The sequence below is a fragment of the Phaeoacremonium minimum genome (assembly GCF_000392275.1).
Source record: "Phaeoacremonium minimum UCRPA7 unplaced genomic scaffold PA7_03_scaffold_288, whole genome shotgun sequence".
NCBI classification, from domain to species: domain Eukaryota; kingdom Fungi; phylum Ascomycota; class Sordariomycetes; order Togniniales; family Togniniaceae; genus Phaeoacremonium; species Phaeoacremonium minimum.
This window is the reverse complement of record NW_006921193.1, coordinates 168,618-186,351: the sequence shown is the minus strand read 5'-3', so window position 1 is coordinate 186,351 and position 17,734 is coordinate 168,618. Positions and strand designations below refer to the sequence as shown.

Below are 17,734 nucleotides of genomic sequence, written 5' to 3'. Positions count from 1 at the left end.
AATCACGGTCCAAAGCTCGGTTCACCTACTCACCTAACCGCCACGATGGATATGGACGGACCTGCTCTCGCGCCTCCCGAGGGAGTCACGCCAGACTTGGACAATCCAGCCAACGAAAATGGATTGGCCATGTTTGTGTTGATATTCTGCAGTGTCATCTCGACTATCTGTGTGCTTCTCCGTGGTTATGGCAAGGTGTACTTGTTGAAGAGATTTCAGCTTGAGGAAGGCTTGGTCCTATGTGCTTTTGTATGTCTTCTCCACTTTCGGTGAAAATGACATCGACATGAACACAAGCTTCGAGTACTAGCTGACGACTGATATTTGATAGGGATGTTTTTGGGGTTGCGTCTGGTCCATGTTTGGTGTCCTCAAAACACCAGGCTATTTCGTTCATCAATACGAGGTCCGTCTAGGAGACCTCATTCCGATGACCTATGTAAGTATTACTATGCTGCGTCTACTTAACACAACACACCGTAGCTAACGATTTCTCCAGTACATTTTCGTCATGGGTAACATCTATGTCGTCGTTCTGGCGCTGCTCAAGGTCGCCATGCTTTCTGAGTGGTCACGAATCCTAGTGCCACGCAACAACAGGACATCCAGTGTCTTTTGGTGGGGCTGTATGATCATGATCGCGATCCAAGTGCTAGCTTGTGTCGGCAATGTCATTGCTCTGAATGTCCAGTGCATCCCTCACCAAGCCAGCTGGGACTTCACAATTTTGGACGCGAAGTGCTTCCCCCTATACACTCTCCAGCTAAGCTCTGGTATCATTTATCTCACCACGGATATCATCATGTTCTTCATGCCTCAGCATCTCATCTGGACCCTACAGATGTCTTGGAAGAAGAGACTGGGAGTTTCGGTTGTCTTCGGCCTCGGTTTGCTGTAAGTTTTGCTCGTCCTCACAAAACAACCCTGGTTGCGAATCACAGATTGGAGGATATGAGAAGAAGATAGGGAGACTAATTTTGTGCACTTCTAGGGCTTGTGTTGCCGCCGCGTTCCGTCTTCAAGTCACAGTCGTTTACGGACACGCCACTGATGCCACATACAATCTCGGAAGCATGATTTTCTGGGTTATGGCCGAGATGACCTGCGCATTCTTCGTCGTGTGTGTGCCGACCATCCCCAAGATTCTGCAGGACACGGGCATCATTCGTAGCATCAAGCGTCGCTTTGGCCTGACAAAGACTGGACCTACTGGCGGCAGCGGATACGGCACGAAGGGAGGCTTGCCCACAAATCGATCGATCCCGACTTCCACCAGCAAGGCTTACTACATGCTGGATGAGAGTGGTGTTGAGATGGGCGATGTCAAGAGCGGATCTACCTCTTCGACTGAGCACCTGCGCCAGGAGGACAAGGACAACTCGACTGTTGCCGTTCCTGCACGGGGCCAGATCGTTCGCACGACCCGGATCACAGTGAATGAATCGGCTGAGGCTGGCTATGGCCGAAAGGAGGGCTATCCCGCGCGTTCGTGGGATTAAAGTACTTTTGAATGAGGGCGAGCGTGTCAAGATGTGAAGAACAGCCCGTGCCACACCATCACCATGTTTTCCACTTTCCCTTGTCCATAGACCCAGCAGCCACTGTTTCTTTCAGACCCTATCTCACGATAGGCATGCTATCGCAGCATAGTAACGAGCGGTATTTAGTGCGACATGTATCATATCTCCTCCATAGCCAAATCCCCAGACTCATGCCGGGTAGCAAATGAGCGATGGGGCAAAGAAGAAAAAAATGACTGGCAAGCCTAACGTGTTTTTTTGAATGCATTAAATGGGGGAATTACTCTCGAAGCAAGCGTTAATGATGTCCCAGATGCGAAGGCAGGTCCTCGATTGATATAAGACCAGCTCCTCCCTTGTGGACATGATCATGGATCTCCTTTTCTTTATCATGGCTCATCCGAGTGTCTCAGTACGCAAGCTCCGAAGTGCCAACTGTTCCCTAAGCTTTTCCACGCTACATCCATATTTTTCACACAGTGACTGCCGAGTCCGAGGTTCTAACCGAGATCTGGATTTGGCAAAGTGCTAACTCAACGAAGTCCAACAAGTGTTTATTAGACGACTCCCACCATAACAGACACGCCTTTCAGAAAAAAAACAACCTGAGACATTTCATACAACTCTCAGATTTCATTTGCTAAGGGTACTTTTTTGAATCTTCATTGTCAGGATCAATTATATGCAGAGCGAGCAACGGAACGGGACCCATCATGATGTTGTTCGAGAGTGGAGACTCAAGTACTGTCGCAATCCCAATGTGCAACCTTACTCCACCAAGATCCTATCTCTTCAACCACCGAAAAAAGGGGGTCCAAGCTCAAGAGTCCCATGACCAATCAGCTAAATACCCATCTCTTGAAATGGAAAACAGGAAATCATGTCTTATAATGGCATTTAATACTCCACATTATTTCGCCATATAATATGGAGATGTCAGATTCCTATCGAGAACAAATGTAACAGTAGATACTATATAAGCTATAGATGCAACCTTAAGGTAGTAGATGCTCCATAATGACAGAAAAGATATCGTGCTCGCCGTAAAGCATCAGAGTTTTAGGCTGAAAAACATTTGGTTCTCGGCGAAACCGATGCATTCTGTTTGACTTCGGCTTCCTGATGGAATGACTTTGGTAACACGTATATTGAGATATGGACCGAAGATTGGCTTCGTAGGTACTCGATCAATGCTGTGCGCTTGTTGACACCAAGAAAGCTTCAAAGACCCAGCCAAGATCACAGGGCGAATTACACAAAGGTTGACCCTTTAGACTATAGACAATAGATTCAAATTTCGGAGGGTAGATTTAGATTTGGGAACTTGATGTTCAGGCACGTTATATCAATAGACTGTACAAATATATATATTTCCAACAAGACTTGAGAAGCTCACGAGTGCAGCATTGTATAGTTTTGATGCTTTGTTACTGGTGTGCATGCAGAGCGGCGAGGTCCCGGTTGGACCAGTCCCGAGTGATGCGCCTTGTGGTAGGTAGTTGCAGCCATGATCTCGATAGCCCGCCACTCTCTACGCTACAGGCAACACATGTCATACACATACCAGTCAAGTACAATCGCGCTGAAGCGTTCTGACTCAGCCGCATTAGAGTGCATGGGGTGTCTAGGTAGAATGTAATCTCCTCTACCTATCAAGTATCTCGTAGGCCTTGCGTTTTCGGGACATGAGGCTCTACAAACAACAATATACTAATGCCAGGAATACCTATACAAGGAAGTCAACAACTATTCACCCAAGGTCCCCCATGTTGCTGTCAGGCTAACCTGCGATGAGGCCGCGTCATTACGCAGATACATGCCGTTTTTATAACGCATGAGGAGGCGGTCATGATCGCACTTGCTCCGATATTATGGTTTACAATGACACAAAAAGAGGCACCACTGGATTGTCCACCGAGGAGCAAGTGACTAGAATCTACTATTCAACAGGCTCTTGCCCTCTTTCAAGGGGATTTGGGATAGATAACCTTTTGCGACGAAATAATGCCATTTAAGGAGATGAAAGTGACCATCTAAGTCGCGTGTTCAACTGACACGTGTGCTTGATAATCATATAGTGGCGGGGAGTTCTATCACTAGGAATGACTCCCTTGAATATTTTGGTGATACACTAGGGTCGATGACCCTTGCCGTTCAGCTATCAAGTGCGAATGCTTCGAAGGTCCAACGCATCTCCCAAATTAAGGCCTTGGGCAGAGCTGACGGACGAGAATGTTTCATAGGAGATGTCGGTAGATTTCTTGAGAAAAACAGTGCCCACTAGCTTCTAGTTGGGCGTTGAAGACGAAACTTTCCCAGTTTATCGCGCTGCACTTGACGGATATGCGAGTAACAATATATATGGCTGATTTTGAATTTGTTTGCCTTCCGAAACGTGCCCCCATCACTCTTTGAGCAACGTCTTCGCCCACCATTTGACCTCAGCTGCTAGATACAACTTCAAGTTTTCAACCTTCTTAAACATATGTCCCTCAGCCGGTAACACCAACATGTCCACATCTCCCCCACGCTCCTCGATCCTTCGCTTAATCTCGTAGCTCTGCGCAATGGGCACCACGGTGTCGTTTTCGCCATGAATCAGCAGCAACGGCGCGGTGATGCGCTCGGCGTGAAACACCGGGCTGCGCTCGCGGAAGATCCTGTCGCGCTCATCTTTGCTCATGTCTGGAGTGAAGAGAAGACTCTCGAGGTAATGCAGCTCAAGCTTGTGCGTCTTCTCATCCAGCGTCTTGACGTCACTAACGCCGCACAGGCTGATGCCGCCCGCGAACACGTCAGGATGCCACACTAGACTCTGCAGGACGTTGTAGCCGCCAGCACTGCCTCCCTCGATGCCGACTCGATTTCGATTCACGCGGCCAGTCGATGCTAGGTAGTCGATACATTCTGGCACATCATCGCGGTCTAAGATGCCCCACTGTGTGTAAAGTGCCTCGCGATAAGCCTTGCCGTGTCCGGAAGACCCTGTGTAGTTGATACTGAAGTACGCAAAGCCACGGCTGGTCCAGAATTGAGCGATCATCTTCACCCCTGGAGGGGTGTGTCCTGTAGGTCCTCCATGAGGATTCACGATCAAAGGTGGAAGAGTCCCCTCAGGCGCGGCGAACTTGGGGTTATGAGGGGGCCAGAAGAAGCCATGGACGGTTCGCTTTGGCTCATGCTTGGAAGGGACCTCAAGATGCTCCGGGATGGAGAAGATATTGGATGGGAATGAATGAGTAGTTGAGCTACGTAGTTTGGTCTCTGTGGCCTTAAGTTTCGAGTCAAGGTCGTATCGGTACACGGCCTGGGCAACGGCATATCCGCTGCCGATGATTAAGAATGAAGTCGAGGACAAGGCAGCGAGGACGTCGAAACGCATGTCCGGGAGTGGGACGTCAAGAGCCGTCCACTCTTCAGTATTTAGGTCGACGTGAACTGTGTTATAAGCGCCATTGTCGCAATAAGTCAAGATCATTGACATATCGGATAGAAAAACAAACGATTGCCTGCCATTGTTAGCTTTTCGGATTCAATATCAGGCTCCGCGGCAGACACCAGCTTACGGTCCAATAAAGAACGACGCATCTCCAAGTTCTACATTCTCCAAGCCCTTAAGCTTGAGCGGGTGTTCCTTCTCCCCTGGTTTGATGCGGAACAGCTGCCGATAGTTGCTGCCGGTCTTCTCCTGCGTGAAATACAGCGTACCATCTGGCGACCAGCTCGTCTCGCCCACCAGTTGGCCGTCTTCTCCGGCGACGAGTTCAGGCTTCCCGACGGACCCATCATCATTGAAGTCTGCCCAATAAAGCTTCGCGTTCAGGAATGGCAAGTCGGGATGATCCCACTCGACCCAGCTCACTTTCTTGCCGTCTGGACTGAATCGTGGGTACTTGTAAAAGTCGGCGCCCTCGACGATCCTCTTCACTTCGGCCGTCTTGATATTGATCGCGACAATGTAATCCTTGACGTCCTTGGGCTCCGGGTTTGAGTGGTCTTCCTGGATTGCCAGCACCCAAGGGGTTTCAGGGTGCGGGCCAAAGTCGGCATAGCGGAGGTGAGGTGCCTTCGCGAGGGTCTTCACTGTACCCGCATCAACGTCGAGCAGGTTACATGAGGTATCCTTGGCATCTGAGAAGACAATCCGCAAATTCTCGCCTTCTTTGGATGGCAAGACAGCGTAGGGCAGGCCGCCATACTCATACACAATGGTACTGGCGCTCCACGGCTCCGGCAAGACATATTTCAGCTCCCCGCCCGGAAGCACCTCGACGATGCTGTACGCACCAGTGGGCTTGGATTCAAGAAAGAATGCTCGCCCTGTGCGGAACTAAAAGCGTATCAGTAAATGCATCAAACAGGATTATGAGTCCCCAGGAGACTGCAATGGAGGCGAGTGAATCCCGTTTACCAAGGCCGTGTCGAAAGGAAGCTCTTCTTCACTCACGTCAGTGCGGGGAGATGTTAGCGCCAGACTTCCAGCGGTCGCCGCCTCAATGCTGATCTCACTCTTCCACTCGCCATACTTAGCAACCGTTTTTGTAACCATCTTCTCGACGGCTGTCAGTTTTCCTTCATATGAGTCAAAGGTGCGAAGGCGGGGTTGCTGATGATGCTGGCGATGTCACAATTCTACCCCGCGCCTGAGATAGTTCAAGAATCCGAAGGATTCAGGACGACCCGTGTTCTTATCACGAATCGGCACGGCAGAGCCTGTATCACTGTAATCCATGTGTTGGGGTCGACGGCCCCGGTTCCTGACTGGCCGGTCGACATCACGTGATTGTATCGCCAGCACTACCGGTGGCGGGCTGGGTACCTGGCTGAAGGTCACCGCTTCCGAACCTCACTGTACCTCACGGGACTCTATCCAGATACAGAATAAAATATGGAGAGGAGACTGGATCGGAACTGACCATTTATTCGATCATTCATTCAATCATTTATCCAATCGTTAAAGTAGGAGCCGATCTAGTGATTGTTATAGTGAAACATCGCCACACACGCAGCGTGTCCCCACCATAATGACAGCTAATTCGGATATAAAGACGGTGGCTGACACACTCGTAGTCGACAATGGGTCCTAGTCATCTAGCCAACGCATTAGGAGGCTATCTATAAAGGCACGTTAGAATCAGAAACAATTCGACAATACAAACGTTATAACAACTAGAATATCTAAGCGGATAACTAAAGCTATAATAGTAATTGGGGAGGCATGTGGTATTACGCTGATTCATTCAGTGGATGATCAGTCGTGTTGACGTAAACCGACTCGTCTTGCATCATAGGAGTCTCTGAGTCGTCTTTGTTTGGATTTGTATCAGGAACCTGAGCCATTGTTTCGCCGATTCGGGAGAGATCTCAATAGGTGTTGGAAGGTGCGTGGTATGGTAAGAGATGACAGTCCCTGGAGGGAGAACACTTAGCCCCTTTATGTGTTCTCAGGCGGCAGCCCCCTAACACGAGACGTAGACCAGACGGCCACGCCTCTTTCGATATGCGGACACCCTATAATACATACTTGAGATGAATGCTGTGGGCCCCTGCTGTTGTTAAGGCAGAATTCACCCCCTGGTAAAGAGCCAGCCATAAATTATCATGAAGAATGGTAGGTGATTGGATAGACGAGTTCGCCGTTGAGTATAAGTATGGGCTGCGGTCCCCCGACGCTTCGTTCCTAACTTCTTCCTCTCTTTCCCGAACATATCATAGAGTACGTCATCATTCCATGTGTATATCTCAACACCATTCACCATGAGTCTAAAGGTGCATCACGTTGATTCGTACTTCAATCATGACTTGCAAAGTATTGCTGTTGCCCTCAGTCTAGCCAAGAAGGTAGTGGTGGTCATAGGCGCTGGTGTTAGTATAGTAGCGAACATCCCGGTATGTTGACAATGGTCCGCGTTCATCTTCCTTTCTGACTGGTATAGCACTTCTGGTCAGGAACAGGACTCTATGGGAAGGATGAAATCTTTTCTAGTGATGCTCTTAGGCACCTTGAGAAGAGATCGAGGCTATTGTCAGTCGCCTTAGAGCTTCGTCAGCGAGCAATTCAAGTAGAACCTACGGCGACACACTAATTCATTTGTACCTTATGCCACAGGGGTCAGCTTCTCCGTTGCTATACTCAGAATATTGATATGCTAGAAGCTAAAGCAGGCCTGCAAACCGACATCGACTGCTGCAAACTGCATTTTACTTCACGGTTCCCTTGATCACTTGCGGTGCTATATTTGCCGTAAAGCGTCTGAGTGGAATGACTATGAGGCGACTATACATGCTGGAACTGATATCATTCGTCCGAAATGCCGCCTTTCACGCCAGGAGAGGCTGAGGAACTGCCTCCGGCCAACCCCAATAGGCTGCCTTTTACCAGACGTGGCATTACTAGGCGTGGACCACAGCAATGGAGAAACAATCGTAGAGATCGTCCAAAAGGACTTAGCAGCCGGTCCAGACCTCTTTCTTGTGCTTGGTATAAGTCTGCGTGTGTCTGGTCCGAAGAAGTTAGCTTGTATGTTTGTAAGTGTAGTCCGGAAGAAGGGCGGAACAGTGGTCTACACGAACCTATCACAGCCTTCACACTCATGGGGCCGCTTGGTGGACTATGTCATCGAGGGTGCTTGCGATACCTGGGTTAAGGACTTGGAAACGCGTCTAATTAAGCGGATTATGGCTAGTTCGCTTATCAGAGAAGAAGGTGACAACTGAGGCAGAGGAAGCAGGCATCATGGAAGAGGACATAAGAATAGAATACGTATAGAGAATGTGAGGGGAAAGACGAAGGAGGATGGGTTGGTTGAGCATCTATTTATTATAGACTAGCTTGATGCATCACATATTGGAATGGGAACTTCAGACTATTTGCGCTCTTTCAGGCCATCTCAAGAAGCCTTAGATGATATATTGTGAGCGGCAGAACGTCGTGTAAGGCCTCGAATAGCCTCGGAGACGATTCGCCTCGCAGTCTGACTTTAACGGTCAAAGTGTAGGATGATCGATAAGCAGACGAGGATGCTGTCGTAACAACAATGTAGAGAAGCGGACGATAGCTGCTGGGGTGTACTATGGATCGGACACAAGCAAGAGAAATACACGCACTGGGACATGCTGGGGATGATGTAGAATGTACTGGTGCGAAGTAGCAAAATCGAAGAACGAGATTAAGGAGTAGTAAATGACTATTATCGAATTGCACCAGCTACTTTGTCGAAAACTAGTGACGTATCCTAACGACGGTTCCAGCAAACCAAACAGGATATGGAGAAAGTCCTAGAACAGGGAGACGAAATAAAGAAGTGCCTAGGCATAATGTTGGTATAGTCGAGTGCTGAGGCATCATGTGCTGAGATCGTGCGACTTTTATAGACTCTCTCGGAGACTGGCAGCTCTTAGGGCTTGCCTTCACTTTCCGATGGCTGGCTAGCCCATATCGGGTTTAAAACACTGTGCTGGTAGCTGGCAACACAGTTGATAGCGATAGATCTTTGCGTAGTAGAGTAAAGATGCTCAATGCCTAGTTCTTGTCTGGAGTTTCACTCATCATTGTTGGGCGACATCAGTCTTTCTGCCCTTCAGTAGTCGATTTGAGATTCTGATCATGTTGTCTGATGGTAGACTTGGCATCGGGACCGTAGTCGGAAGTTAACGGGACATCATTGTTCTACATCCATCAACTTCAATTCAGTCAGTGGCGACTGTGTTCGATTCGATGAATCCTTTCGTTGGCGTACATGCATCATTATCATGACGTGGGCGCACTCTTGTGCCATCCGTCACTTTTCAGTTAGGGCTAGGATGAACCTTCTAGAGACATTTGAGTGAAGCCTAGTTATCAGAAAAAATGAGTCCTTACTTCTAGACCGTTGATTTCGATTTTCAGGATATCTTGGCTGAATGCTTCGGAGGTATCATTAGTTTCGGAACCAATGCCTATCGCGTCATTGGCCTGACATTTGTTAGCAGTAGATCGAGGATTACCATCGACGGAATAGGCGTACGGCGCCTTCTCCCGACTAATCACGACAATAGCCGAGACCATTATACTTTCAATGTGGTATCGACTATGCCGCCGCTCCGTTTGGTCCATCCGTCTGAAGATCCACTCGTGTACTTTGACATCCTGCTGAACAGCTCCGGGGCCCAGGCCCGAACTGTCGACATCGGGAGGCTCATCTCGAAGTCACAGAAGTCTAGTGCTGATGTCGACGTGGAATCGTCGGGAACGGAGTCAGCAGAGGATCCAAGGAGTCTTCAACGATGAAGAGAAACGGGACAGGTTGTGGGATGAGGCAACTAGGACCCTCCCAGATCGTGATACACCCTCGTATTGATGTCACCAACACTTGACACAGACAGGAGATACTCAAGTTAGCTAAAATCAATCATTTACCGACTGCCCTTTGCGCTAAGCCTTCCTCTGCCAATTTCTGTGAGTATTTCCCAGAGGACATTGTTGCCGACTCCCCGTCGCTCATCGCCGCTGACTACGCCTCTTCCTGCGCCTTCTGTTTCCGGGAAGTGTGCTGAGTATATTGCGAAGATTGACGAACCGTCTCCTCTTTCCACTAGATTCCTCAGTCTCCTCCGAATCCGAATAACTACTTGCCCTCCTGGGCCGCGGCCTCGAGGCGCGGCTGCCTCGTTCCCTCCGTGACACGGAGTCGCTGTCGCTTGCGGAGGAATCTTCTGCGCTGGAGCGATCCACTTCTACGAAAGCGGATTCTTCATACCTGTCCATACTCCGGATCCTCTTCTTATCTGCGCCCCTCTTTGGTGTTGGACTTCTCTCAACTCGCGGGTACCGCTCGACAACATAAACTTCGTCGGGAGGGTCAGCAGGAGATGAGGTCGGCCCCGCTCTGGCAGTGTTGCTCCTGCTCTCAATAAAGTAGGGACCATTCAAGGTGTCCCGCCGCAAAGGAGGGTCAGGATAAATAGAATCCCTTAACACGCTCTGGGCACCCGTGAGCCGCCTGCTCGAAGGTTCGGGAGTGTCGTGATGAGACGACTCCCTTGCATCTGGATTGCTACCCCTCCTCCTCCTGCCGTTTACTCCTGAGCCATTGGGGAGATTGTTGAAACGCGTCACCCACCCGGCAGGGGGAGCGGGAGGGGGTTTCGTATAGTTGACACGCTTCCTTGAGTTCGATCCCCCGGTAGACGTGATGAATAACACCTGCTTCTCCTTCTGGTTATTTTCGGGACTCATTCTCCTTCTCCCGCTCCTACTCTGGCTCCGGCTTCTGCTCCTGCTCCTGCGCCTGTCCCTCCCAGAAGGCCCCGGGACGTCCTCGGGCTCCGGATCGGTACCATCCTCCGAATCGGCATCAGAACCAGGGAGAGAGTAGAATGCATCAGACTCAGAAGCCTTCCTCTTCACTGCTCTCTGTACGTCGCGTGGCTCTGGGATAACCAGGCGCTCCGCTCGAGAATCGTCACCAGTCCCAGAGTTTTTGGTTGCCGTCTTTTTGGAGCCTCGGCTACTACCACCCCTGGCAACCTTTTCCGTCCTCTCGGGTTCTGATGATGCGTCCGAGGAGAAACTCGATAATGACTCCGGCGTCCACCGACTCCCCTTCTCCCTTTTCAGGTATCCGCCAGTGTCAGACCGGTCCTCAGAATCGGACTGCTTCCCCTTCTTCAACACCCTGCTCTTGTTCCTCTCCATCTTGCCGTTGACACTCCTCGCCCCGGGCTTCCGCATGCCGAGGTCCTGGTAGCTGATCCCGTTGCGTAGGCTCACGCTCGTCTTCTCCCCCCAGCCGTCTTCCGGCTCCCTGTAGTCTAGGGTCCACAGCGTCCCATTCTGCTTGGCAAGCCACCGATTGGCTGCATCAGGCGAGTTGAACGTCAGGCAAAAGGCGTCCCGGTACGCTCGGAAGCCGCCGTAGCCGGCCGCTACGCGCGTCACATGGCGGTCCGTTGCTCTTTCCTGCCTCCATGCCTTACCAGACAAGGTCTCGTACTGCTCCGCTACCTTGTCGGAAACGAAGGTAAGGCGCACGGTAGCGGTTCCGTCGTTGATGGTGACGGATGCGTGTGAAAAGACAGACATGACGGGTTTCTGATAGGTGATTTCCAACACGGATGGAGTGAGGATGACAGATGAGAGGGAGAGAAGAGCCTGGGGTGTTTTGTGAATTTCGCGAGTTTCGCGCTGGTATTACTTCGTATTGGGTGGGTGTTTCCGAATTAGCGAATGGCTGCGGAGCATAATACTGCATACCCTTGAGAGCTGAACATGAAGAGGGCGGTGGGATGCATATGGGCTCAGCCACTGACTGGATACAGGGCGTCTATGCCTGCAGCCATATGCAGTTGTCGCGCCCTGGTTGGCAGGCATCGGATCGGCGCCATCCGGCCGGCTGCACTGCAACCCGTTAGCAACTAAGCCGGCGCGGAACAAGAACTCGAGGTCTCCGCGGTTCGACATCCTCCCTGCCCGATTCCCCGCTCGCATTATTTAGAGCCCAACAGTCCTCCCAATTATTCACCACGGACAGGACGGTAGACGTAAAGTACCAATACAGCAAGATCGCAAGCGTAGTTGGCGTTGTGCCAACTCGTGTCCGTGGCGTATATACACCTTACCTCTAGAGACCTTGCTCTCCGCACCAAATCGGTACGACTAGAATGGACCTGGATCGATATTTGGGAGGTATCTTGAACCCAGAAGCGGTATCTCTGCATATCCAGTGAATCCGGCTTAGTCCTGATATCGATAATCTAGCCCAGATCCCGCTCGATTTCAGCAACCCAAAGCCATGGGTGCTCAGCCGACACATCGAGAACCTCGTCTCGAGGATCCAAGGCGAGCCCGACAAGAGGTCGCAGAAGACGCGCGACAAGAACGACATCGGAGATCGCCACCTGCACATGAGCTTCGCCGAGCTGCAGCGCATGCGCCTCCGAGAGCTTCAGTGCCGGCTCGTCAAGAGCATCGTCGACATGAGGATCGACCCTCGGACCCCGGTCGACTGGGAGGCGAACCTGAAGGAGTACAGTAAGCGCAAAGCCCAAAACCGTTCAGGAAAAGTAATCGTGAAAGCGGTGGCTGAGTCTCCCCCGACGAGGAAAAGTCCAGGCGGTACGCGACTATGACTTCATGACCGAATGCAGCCAACGCGCCAGTGACCCGTTCGATGTCTCGGCGGAGCGGCTGACAGACGACGAGATTATGCAGCGGGCCGCGTTCGTCCGAAACGCATGGCAGACCGACGAGGAGTTCCACGCCTTGGACGCCGTGATGCCGCTCGGGACGGGACCCTTCTCGAAGTCGTGGGAGGCACAGAGGAACCCGATCGGCGGCACGCGGCACGCCAGCATCCGGAAGACGTGGTACGGCGCCTTCCTCGAGCGGCTCGGGTTCGCTATTCTCGGCGCCGGCTTCCTGTTGGCGCCCATGTGGATCATGGTCCTCCACAAGACGCGGAACACTTGCCTCATCACGACGACTGCTTTTGTCGTCGTATTCGGTACGCTCCTGGCCTGGCGGATGGAGAAGCCAGCAGATGTTATCGCCGGCACACTGGCGTACGCTGCCGTGCTGGTCGTATTCGTCGGGTTGGCCGTCTGAGCGGATGCAAACGTCGAGATCCTGCTACACGTCGCGATTCCACTAGGCTTTCACGATATCTTTTGGGCCTAGCAGGCCCTGAGACGACCTGGGCGGACACATGTGGCCACCGGTGTTGTAGATGGCAGGGTGTGACGCAGAGAGGTTTCGGCAGCGGAAATGCAAGAGCATCACAAGCCTGGTCATCTCTTCCATCTCTCACAAGGCTCTTTGGTCTCCAACCTTTTCTACGCACGCGCTTTTCCAGGCCGCCGCAAGCCAGCTTCCCATCGTGCCCCATTCTTGCAGCTCCTGCACTTGCTCCAAACGCCCAGCCGGTGGTATCGACTATGTGGGAGGATACCAAAGGTCGGCGACAATGTAATATGCCGAACCCCTTCTCGAGCATAGTCAGAGGTTTAAGCTTGGTAGATCACCGGGAATCTGAAATCTAGGCCATTATCATGGAGAACCGTCGAGTCAGACGTTATGTGGAAGTGTCAATCTGAGAGGAAACTTGAAGTTGCCAGGACCTCAAGTGCACGTGACATGACTCATCACAGGTAACTGTAGCATTCCGCGACCTTGGGCCAGTCCATAGAGCCCTCCAAGTGTCCTCGTGTACACTCGAATCGAGTTCTCTGAGTTAATCGCGCCCCTGGTCCGACGAAGGTCAGATTCTCGCATGAGATATCGTATGAAAGACTCGCCAAGGCCTTTGTTGTCAAACGTCAGAGTCTTTAGTATGGCTTTCCACTCCCCCCGCCTGCCCATCTTGTCGCAGAAGCCTTGCCATCGTTGTTACAAGCGAAAGAGGCTAATCTTGTGATTGTCCGAGTGGTTAGGGGGCAATGGTCGTCGAGCGTTTCCGCGCGCCCAGCGGTTTTCTAGTTCCTGGGGTTGCCACGGCTCAGGCTCTGGAGTCTCGTCGTCGCGAAGTTGGCGCTGGTTCAATCCTGGCTTGATCAAACTCCATAGTACCTTTCCACAGTGCGTGTTTAGGATAATACTGTGGTACGCAACGCGATCGAAGTGAATGGTTGAGTAAAGAGTCGGACACAATTTGGGTTTTATTTTTTATTTTTTAATCAGCATGACAGCACTCTGCTGGCGTGACTGACTTTAAATGCTACGGGCAGCCCGTTCTTGGCTGTGTTCGCTGGTGACCCGGGCTTCTGGCTATCATAATGCAGTAGCCGGGGCGCGGGCGCAGCATGAGGTTGTCCTCAAGTCCATGGTACTGTGCGAAGTACAAATGGTCTCCGGTGTAGGTACCTCGAACGGGGGTTCTGCGGGTCTGAAAACGGGGCCGACCTAGACCCGAAAAGGGGTCTGCCAACCCCAACACATGGATTAATTCTGTAATTGAGAAGCAAAGGAACTAGAATGCCCTCGCGCGGGTGGTCAGAGATCATATATCGACCACTGATCCTCCGACGGGCCAGCCTGACCTCCGGTTTAGAGCGTGACTAGGCGATATCCCGGACCTTCTTTTTTCGGGAAGCTTAATGTGTGCTACAAATGCGCTTCTCTGACACGCAATAGATCACCTACTTCTCAGACATCATTGCATATGGTTGTATCAGCGTATCATACACGGCCCTTGGTTCCCTTTGCGGTATTGTTCGATCCTTTCTCCAGCGGACTGGATGAACGAAGCAGCTCCGCTGGACTTGATATTCCGAATATCCAGAAACCTAGATGGTCGCCAGGCGAGGAGCTCATTCGTCCAGGTCCAAAGCAGTCAGCGTAAAGCATTGACCAGTGATGCGACGTGCCCGAGTCCGAGGTGGCCGTCAGCTTACGTTGCGACAGGACGCTTCAGAACGCTTTAAGTCTTCCCAGGACGCAAACTAGGCTGGAAGCAGTGTTATGCTGAGCACGATGAAGCATGTGGGGATGGCGACGACTGCCTCCTTCATCCATGCTTGACGCTCTCATGCAGTTGACATCCTCACTTGAGTGATCTAATCGAGGCGCACAGCCTGTAGATCTCCCTTGAAAGCTGTATATTGAGAGTGTAGACATGGCACCTTGTCACATGGAGATATATTCACCTAATCAGGTATATGATCAATGAGGTACAGACCGGAGTTTTACTAATTTATTGTCTAATATCTGGAGTGCCTGGCGTCTGCCTTGATCAATACTAGACTGTCTCAAGCTTGAAACTCTCCCGCGAAGGTGACTCGACCGGCATCAGACCAGCTTCCTTAAGGGACGAGGCCTTGCTGTGGAGAACTTCACTACTGATATATCCGCCCTTGAGCCAGCGCTTCCCAGAAGAAGTGTCAAACTCACGGCGGCCGTGGAAGACCCTTCTGTTGTCGAACAGGACGCAATCCCCGGGCTTCATTTTATACTGGAACACGTTCTCCGGGGCCTCAATGCCGTCTTTGAAGACCTTCGCGGCCGCATGCCAGACCTTCTGCTCCTCTTTGCCTGGAACGAAGAGACCCGGCACTTCTTTCAAAGCGAAGAAGGGCGCTTGGAATGGTGGAGACCAGTAAACATCCCGAATCGCGTGTCTCGCATTGCGCTTCCGATTGCCCGAACCGGTGGCGATGACTGGGCGGTCGCGTCTATATTTGTGCGGTGCGATATCGTAGTGATACGGAACGCGCACCTTTCTCAGAATAGTGAAGTATTGCCTGTTCGTCGCCTGGATCTCCAAGGCAGTTCTGAGACCGTCACTGAATATCGAATCGCCTCCCTCGCAGCTATTCTCCAGGCAGTGAAGAATTTGAATCTTGGGCACGTCATTCCAGTACATTAGATCTTGGTGAAGCCCCAGAAATACATTGGTATAGGCAACATTCTCTGCTTCAGGCTTCGAGATGACGTCCCAGGTCAGTCCATAAAATGTTGATTGAAGATGACCAATCTGCTTGGCGATCTCCTCGACAGACGTTTCCTCAAGGGGAACGTCTCGCAGGAAGATAATACCGTAGCGGATCAAGTCAAAGAACGCACGGACAAAGGTTTCACCACCAGACATCCACTCAGCGTAGGTGATTGGGCTCAAGACGGTCTCCAGTTGTGATTTGTTCCATAACGATCTGGGTAGGTTTTGCGGCGGTGGTTGAGGTCTCAAAACGTACCTGTTGAGAAACTCTGCTGTATATAACGAATCGTGATTCTGTCCATCCCGGAAGTCGTTGGCCCATGTGACTTCAAGATCTCCATTGGAGGTGACGTTGGATTTAGCGACTTCGGGGCTGAGAGGTACATCGGTCGTTGCAAAGGTTTTCTGACCGGAAGATGGGCTGACACAAGACTGGCAGGTACATGCATCCCGGAGCCACAGTTTTGGGATGGCTACGGTTTCGTGCGGCTTCTCAAAGCTTAGACATAAGTTGTGCTTGTTATCATCTGCACTTATGATTTCAGTGGGTTGTGGATGCTCTTGTTTGTTCTTCTTGTAACTGGGCGTTTTCTTTTTCCTGGGAATCCTGGGCTTTGTACCATCAAATATCTCAGCCTGGGAGACATAAGTGATGGGCTTTGCCAAACCAGTCAAGCTTCGTAACTGGAACTTGAACATGTTTGCAAGTGATGAGTCTAGCCGCCGAGTGCTGGCTTGTCGGGATGACGCATGGCATGGCAAGCGTTGCGCCAGCAAGGCGGCGTTTGGCGCATTCCGGAGCCCCGAAGCAGTGGCTCGCAGACGAGGCCACGACATTTTCTAGATCGCTTATTGTATTGTCGTTCGTTTCGCGATCAAGGACAGGAGGGGTTCACGCATGCGAGCTTGAAAAGGGCACGTTCGGTCGGTCGTTTGGGGGAAATCAACGGGTCGAAGTTGGCCGAGTCTCATTTATCGCGAGGGGATAGAGTGCGCTCAATGATGGAAGGCGAGCTGCAGCTCCATTCATCAGATTAGATGTCAATAGATCGACGGCTCAACGATGCCACACGTGTCGTGGAGGCCGCGGTGGTTGTCGGCTGAACGGGGGCACGGGAGAGGGGGAGCTGGAGCTTGGAGGTTGAAGCTCGGCTCATGCCCCACCATCCCCAGACCTGCCACCGACCTGCCTACCATCTCACCTCGCCAGCCTGTCCTTCTTTACTATGTGAACCCTGACTCTTTCGATGAAACAGATAAGACATTGCTTGATAGCGGGAAGCGAGAAGAGGCAAAATTAGAACTCAAGAGCTCCTCAATCTGCGGATATTGCAAATTGGTGAGTGGAATTGGGTTGTTGAACAGGTATGATATCTTGAAAATGGGAACGCATCGCATCGGCCTCACACAGAAAGAAAGATATTGACCGATTGCCTCGGCCGCCTGGTCTCATAGGACAGCACGTGATCGTGAAGGTCACCTGACTTTGTCATGCAATGAGTCACATGACTAGGCCTTATCATTCGGCTAGTACGCCCCTTCCATCATGCCTTTTGCCGAAGGTCAAGATTTATTCAGGGGGTTGGTTAAACTGGGGAGTCGTTGTGTTTTTACAGTCCTGGTGACCAGGAGGCGTAAATAAAGACAGAAACGGTGAACGCCATCTTTTCCATTGATGAAGCAGTGCATGCGGTAGAGAAAGTGAATCGATCGTCGTCATCTGTCTCGCGTGTCTGCCACACCCGGCGCTGGGATCGGTCGCCCGGCCGGGTACGCTACACGCCCACCAGATAGACTTTTGGGGAG

General features: G+C 51.3%; 4 protein-coding genes across 4 annotated transcripts; 2 read left to right on the top strand and 2 right to left on the bottom strand.

Annotated features, from left to right (window-relative positions):
* Positions 1-45: 45 nt before the first annotated feature.
* Positions 46-1,499, top strand: UCRPA7_3522 (hypothetical protein; the record flags this gene model as incomplete). Its single annotated transcript, XM_007916161.1, has 4 exons — positions 46-249; positions 332-439; positions 500-894; positions 992-1,499. 4 exons carry the CDS (start codon positions 46-48, stop codon positions 1,497-1,499), a joined length of 1,215 nt encoding a protein of 404 aa, XP_007914352.1.
* Positions 1,500-3,924: 2,425 nt separating this feature from the next.
* On the bottom strand, positions 3,925-6,069 carry UCRPA7_3521 (putative dipeptidyl peptidase protein; the record flags this gene model as incomplete). The annotated part of the gene is made up of 3 exons (XM_007916121.1): positions 3,925-5,029; positions 5,087-5,850; positions 5,968-6,069. The coding sequence occupies 3 exons, from the start codon at positions 6,067-6,069 to the stop codon at positions 3,925-3,927; spliced, it is 1,971 nt and encodes a 656-aa protein (XP_007914312.1).
* A 6,092-nt stretch (positions 6,070-12,161) lies between these two features.
* UCRPA7_3520 (hypothetical protein) lies at positions 12,162-13,104 on the top strand (the record flags this gene model as incomplete). The annotated part of the gene is made up of 3 exons (XM_007916152.1): positions 12,162-12,186; positions 12,259-12,531; positions 12,608-13,104. The coding sequence occupies 3 exons, from the start codon at positions 12,162-12,164 to the stop codon at positions 13,102-13,104; spliced, it is 795 nt and encodes a 264-aa protein (XP_007914343.1).
* A 2,128-nt stretch (positions 13,105-15,232) lies between these two features.
* UCRPA7_3519 (putative gamma-butyrobetaine hydroxylase protein) lies at positions 15,233-16,081 on the bottom strand (the record flags this gene model as incomplete). The annotated part of the gene is made up of 1 exon (XM_007916143.1): positions 15,233-16,081. One exon carries the CDS (start codon positions 16,079-16,081, stop codon positions 15,233-15,235), a length of 849 nt encoding a protein of 282 aa, XP_007914334.1.
* Between the last annotated feature and the right edge of the window lie 1,653 nt (positions 16,082-17,734).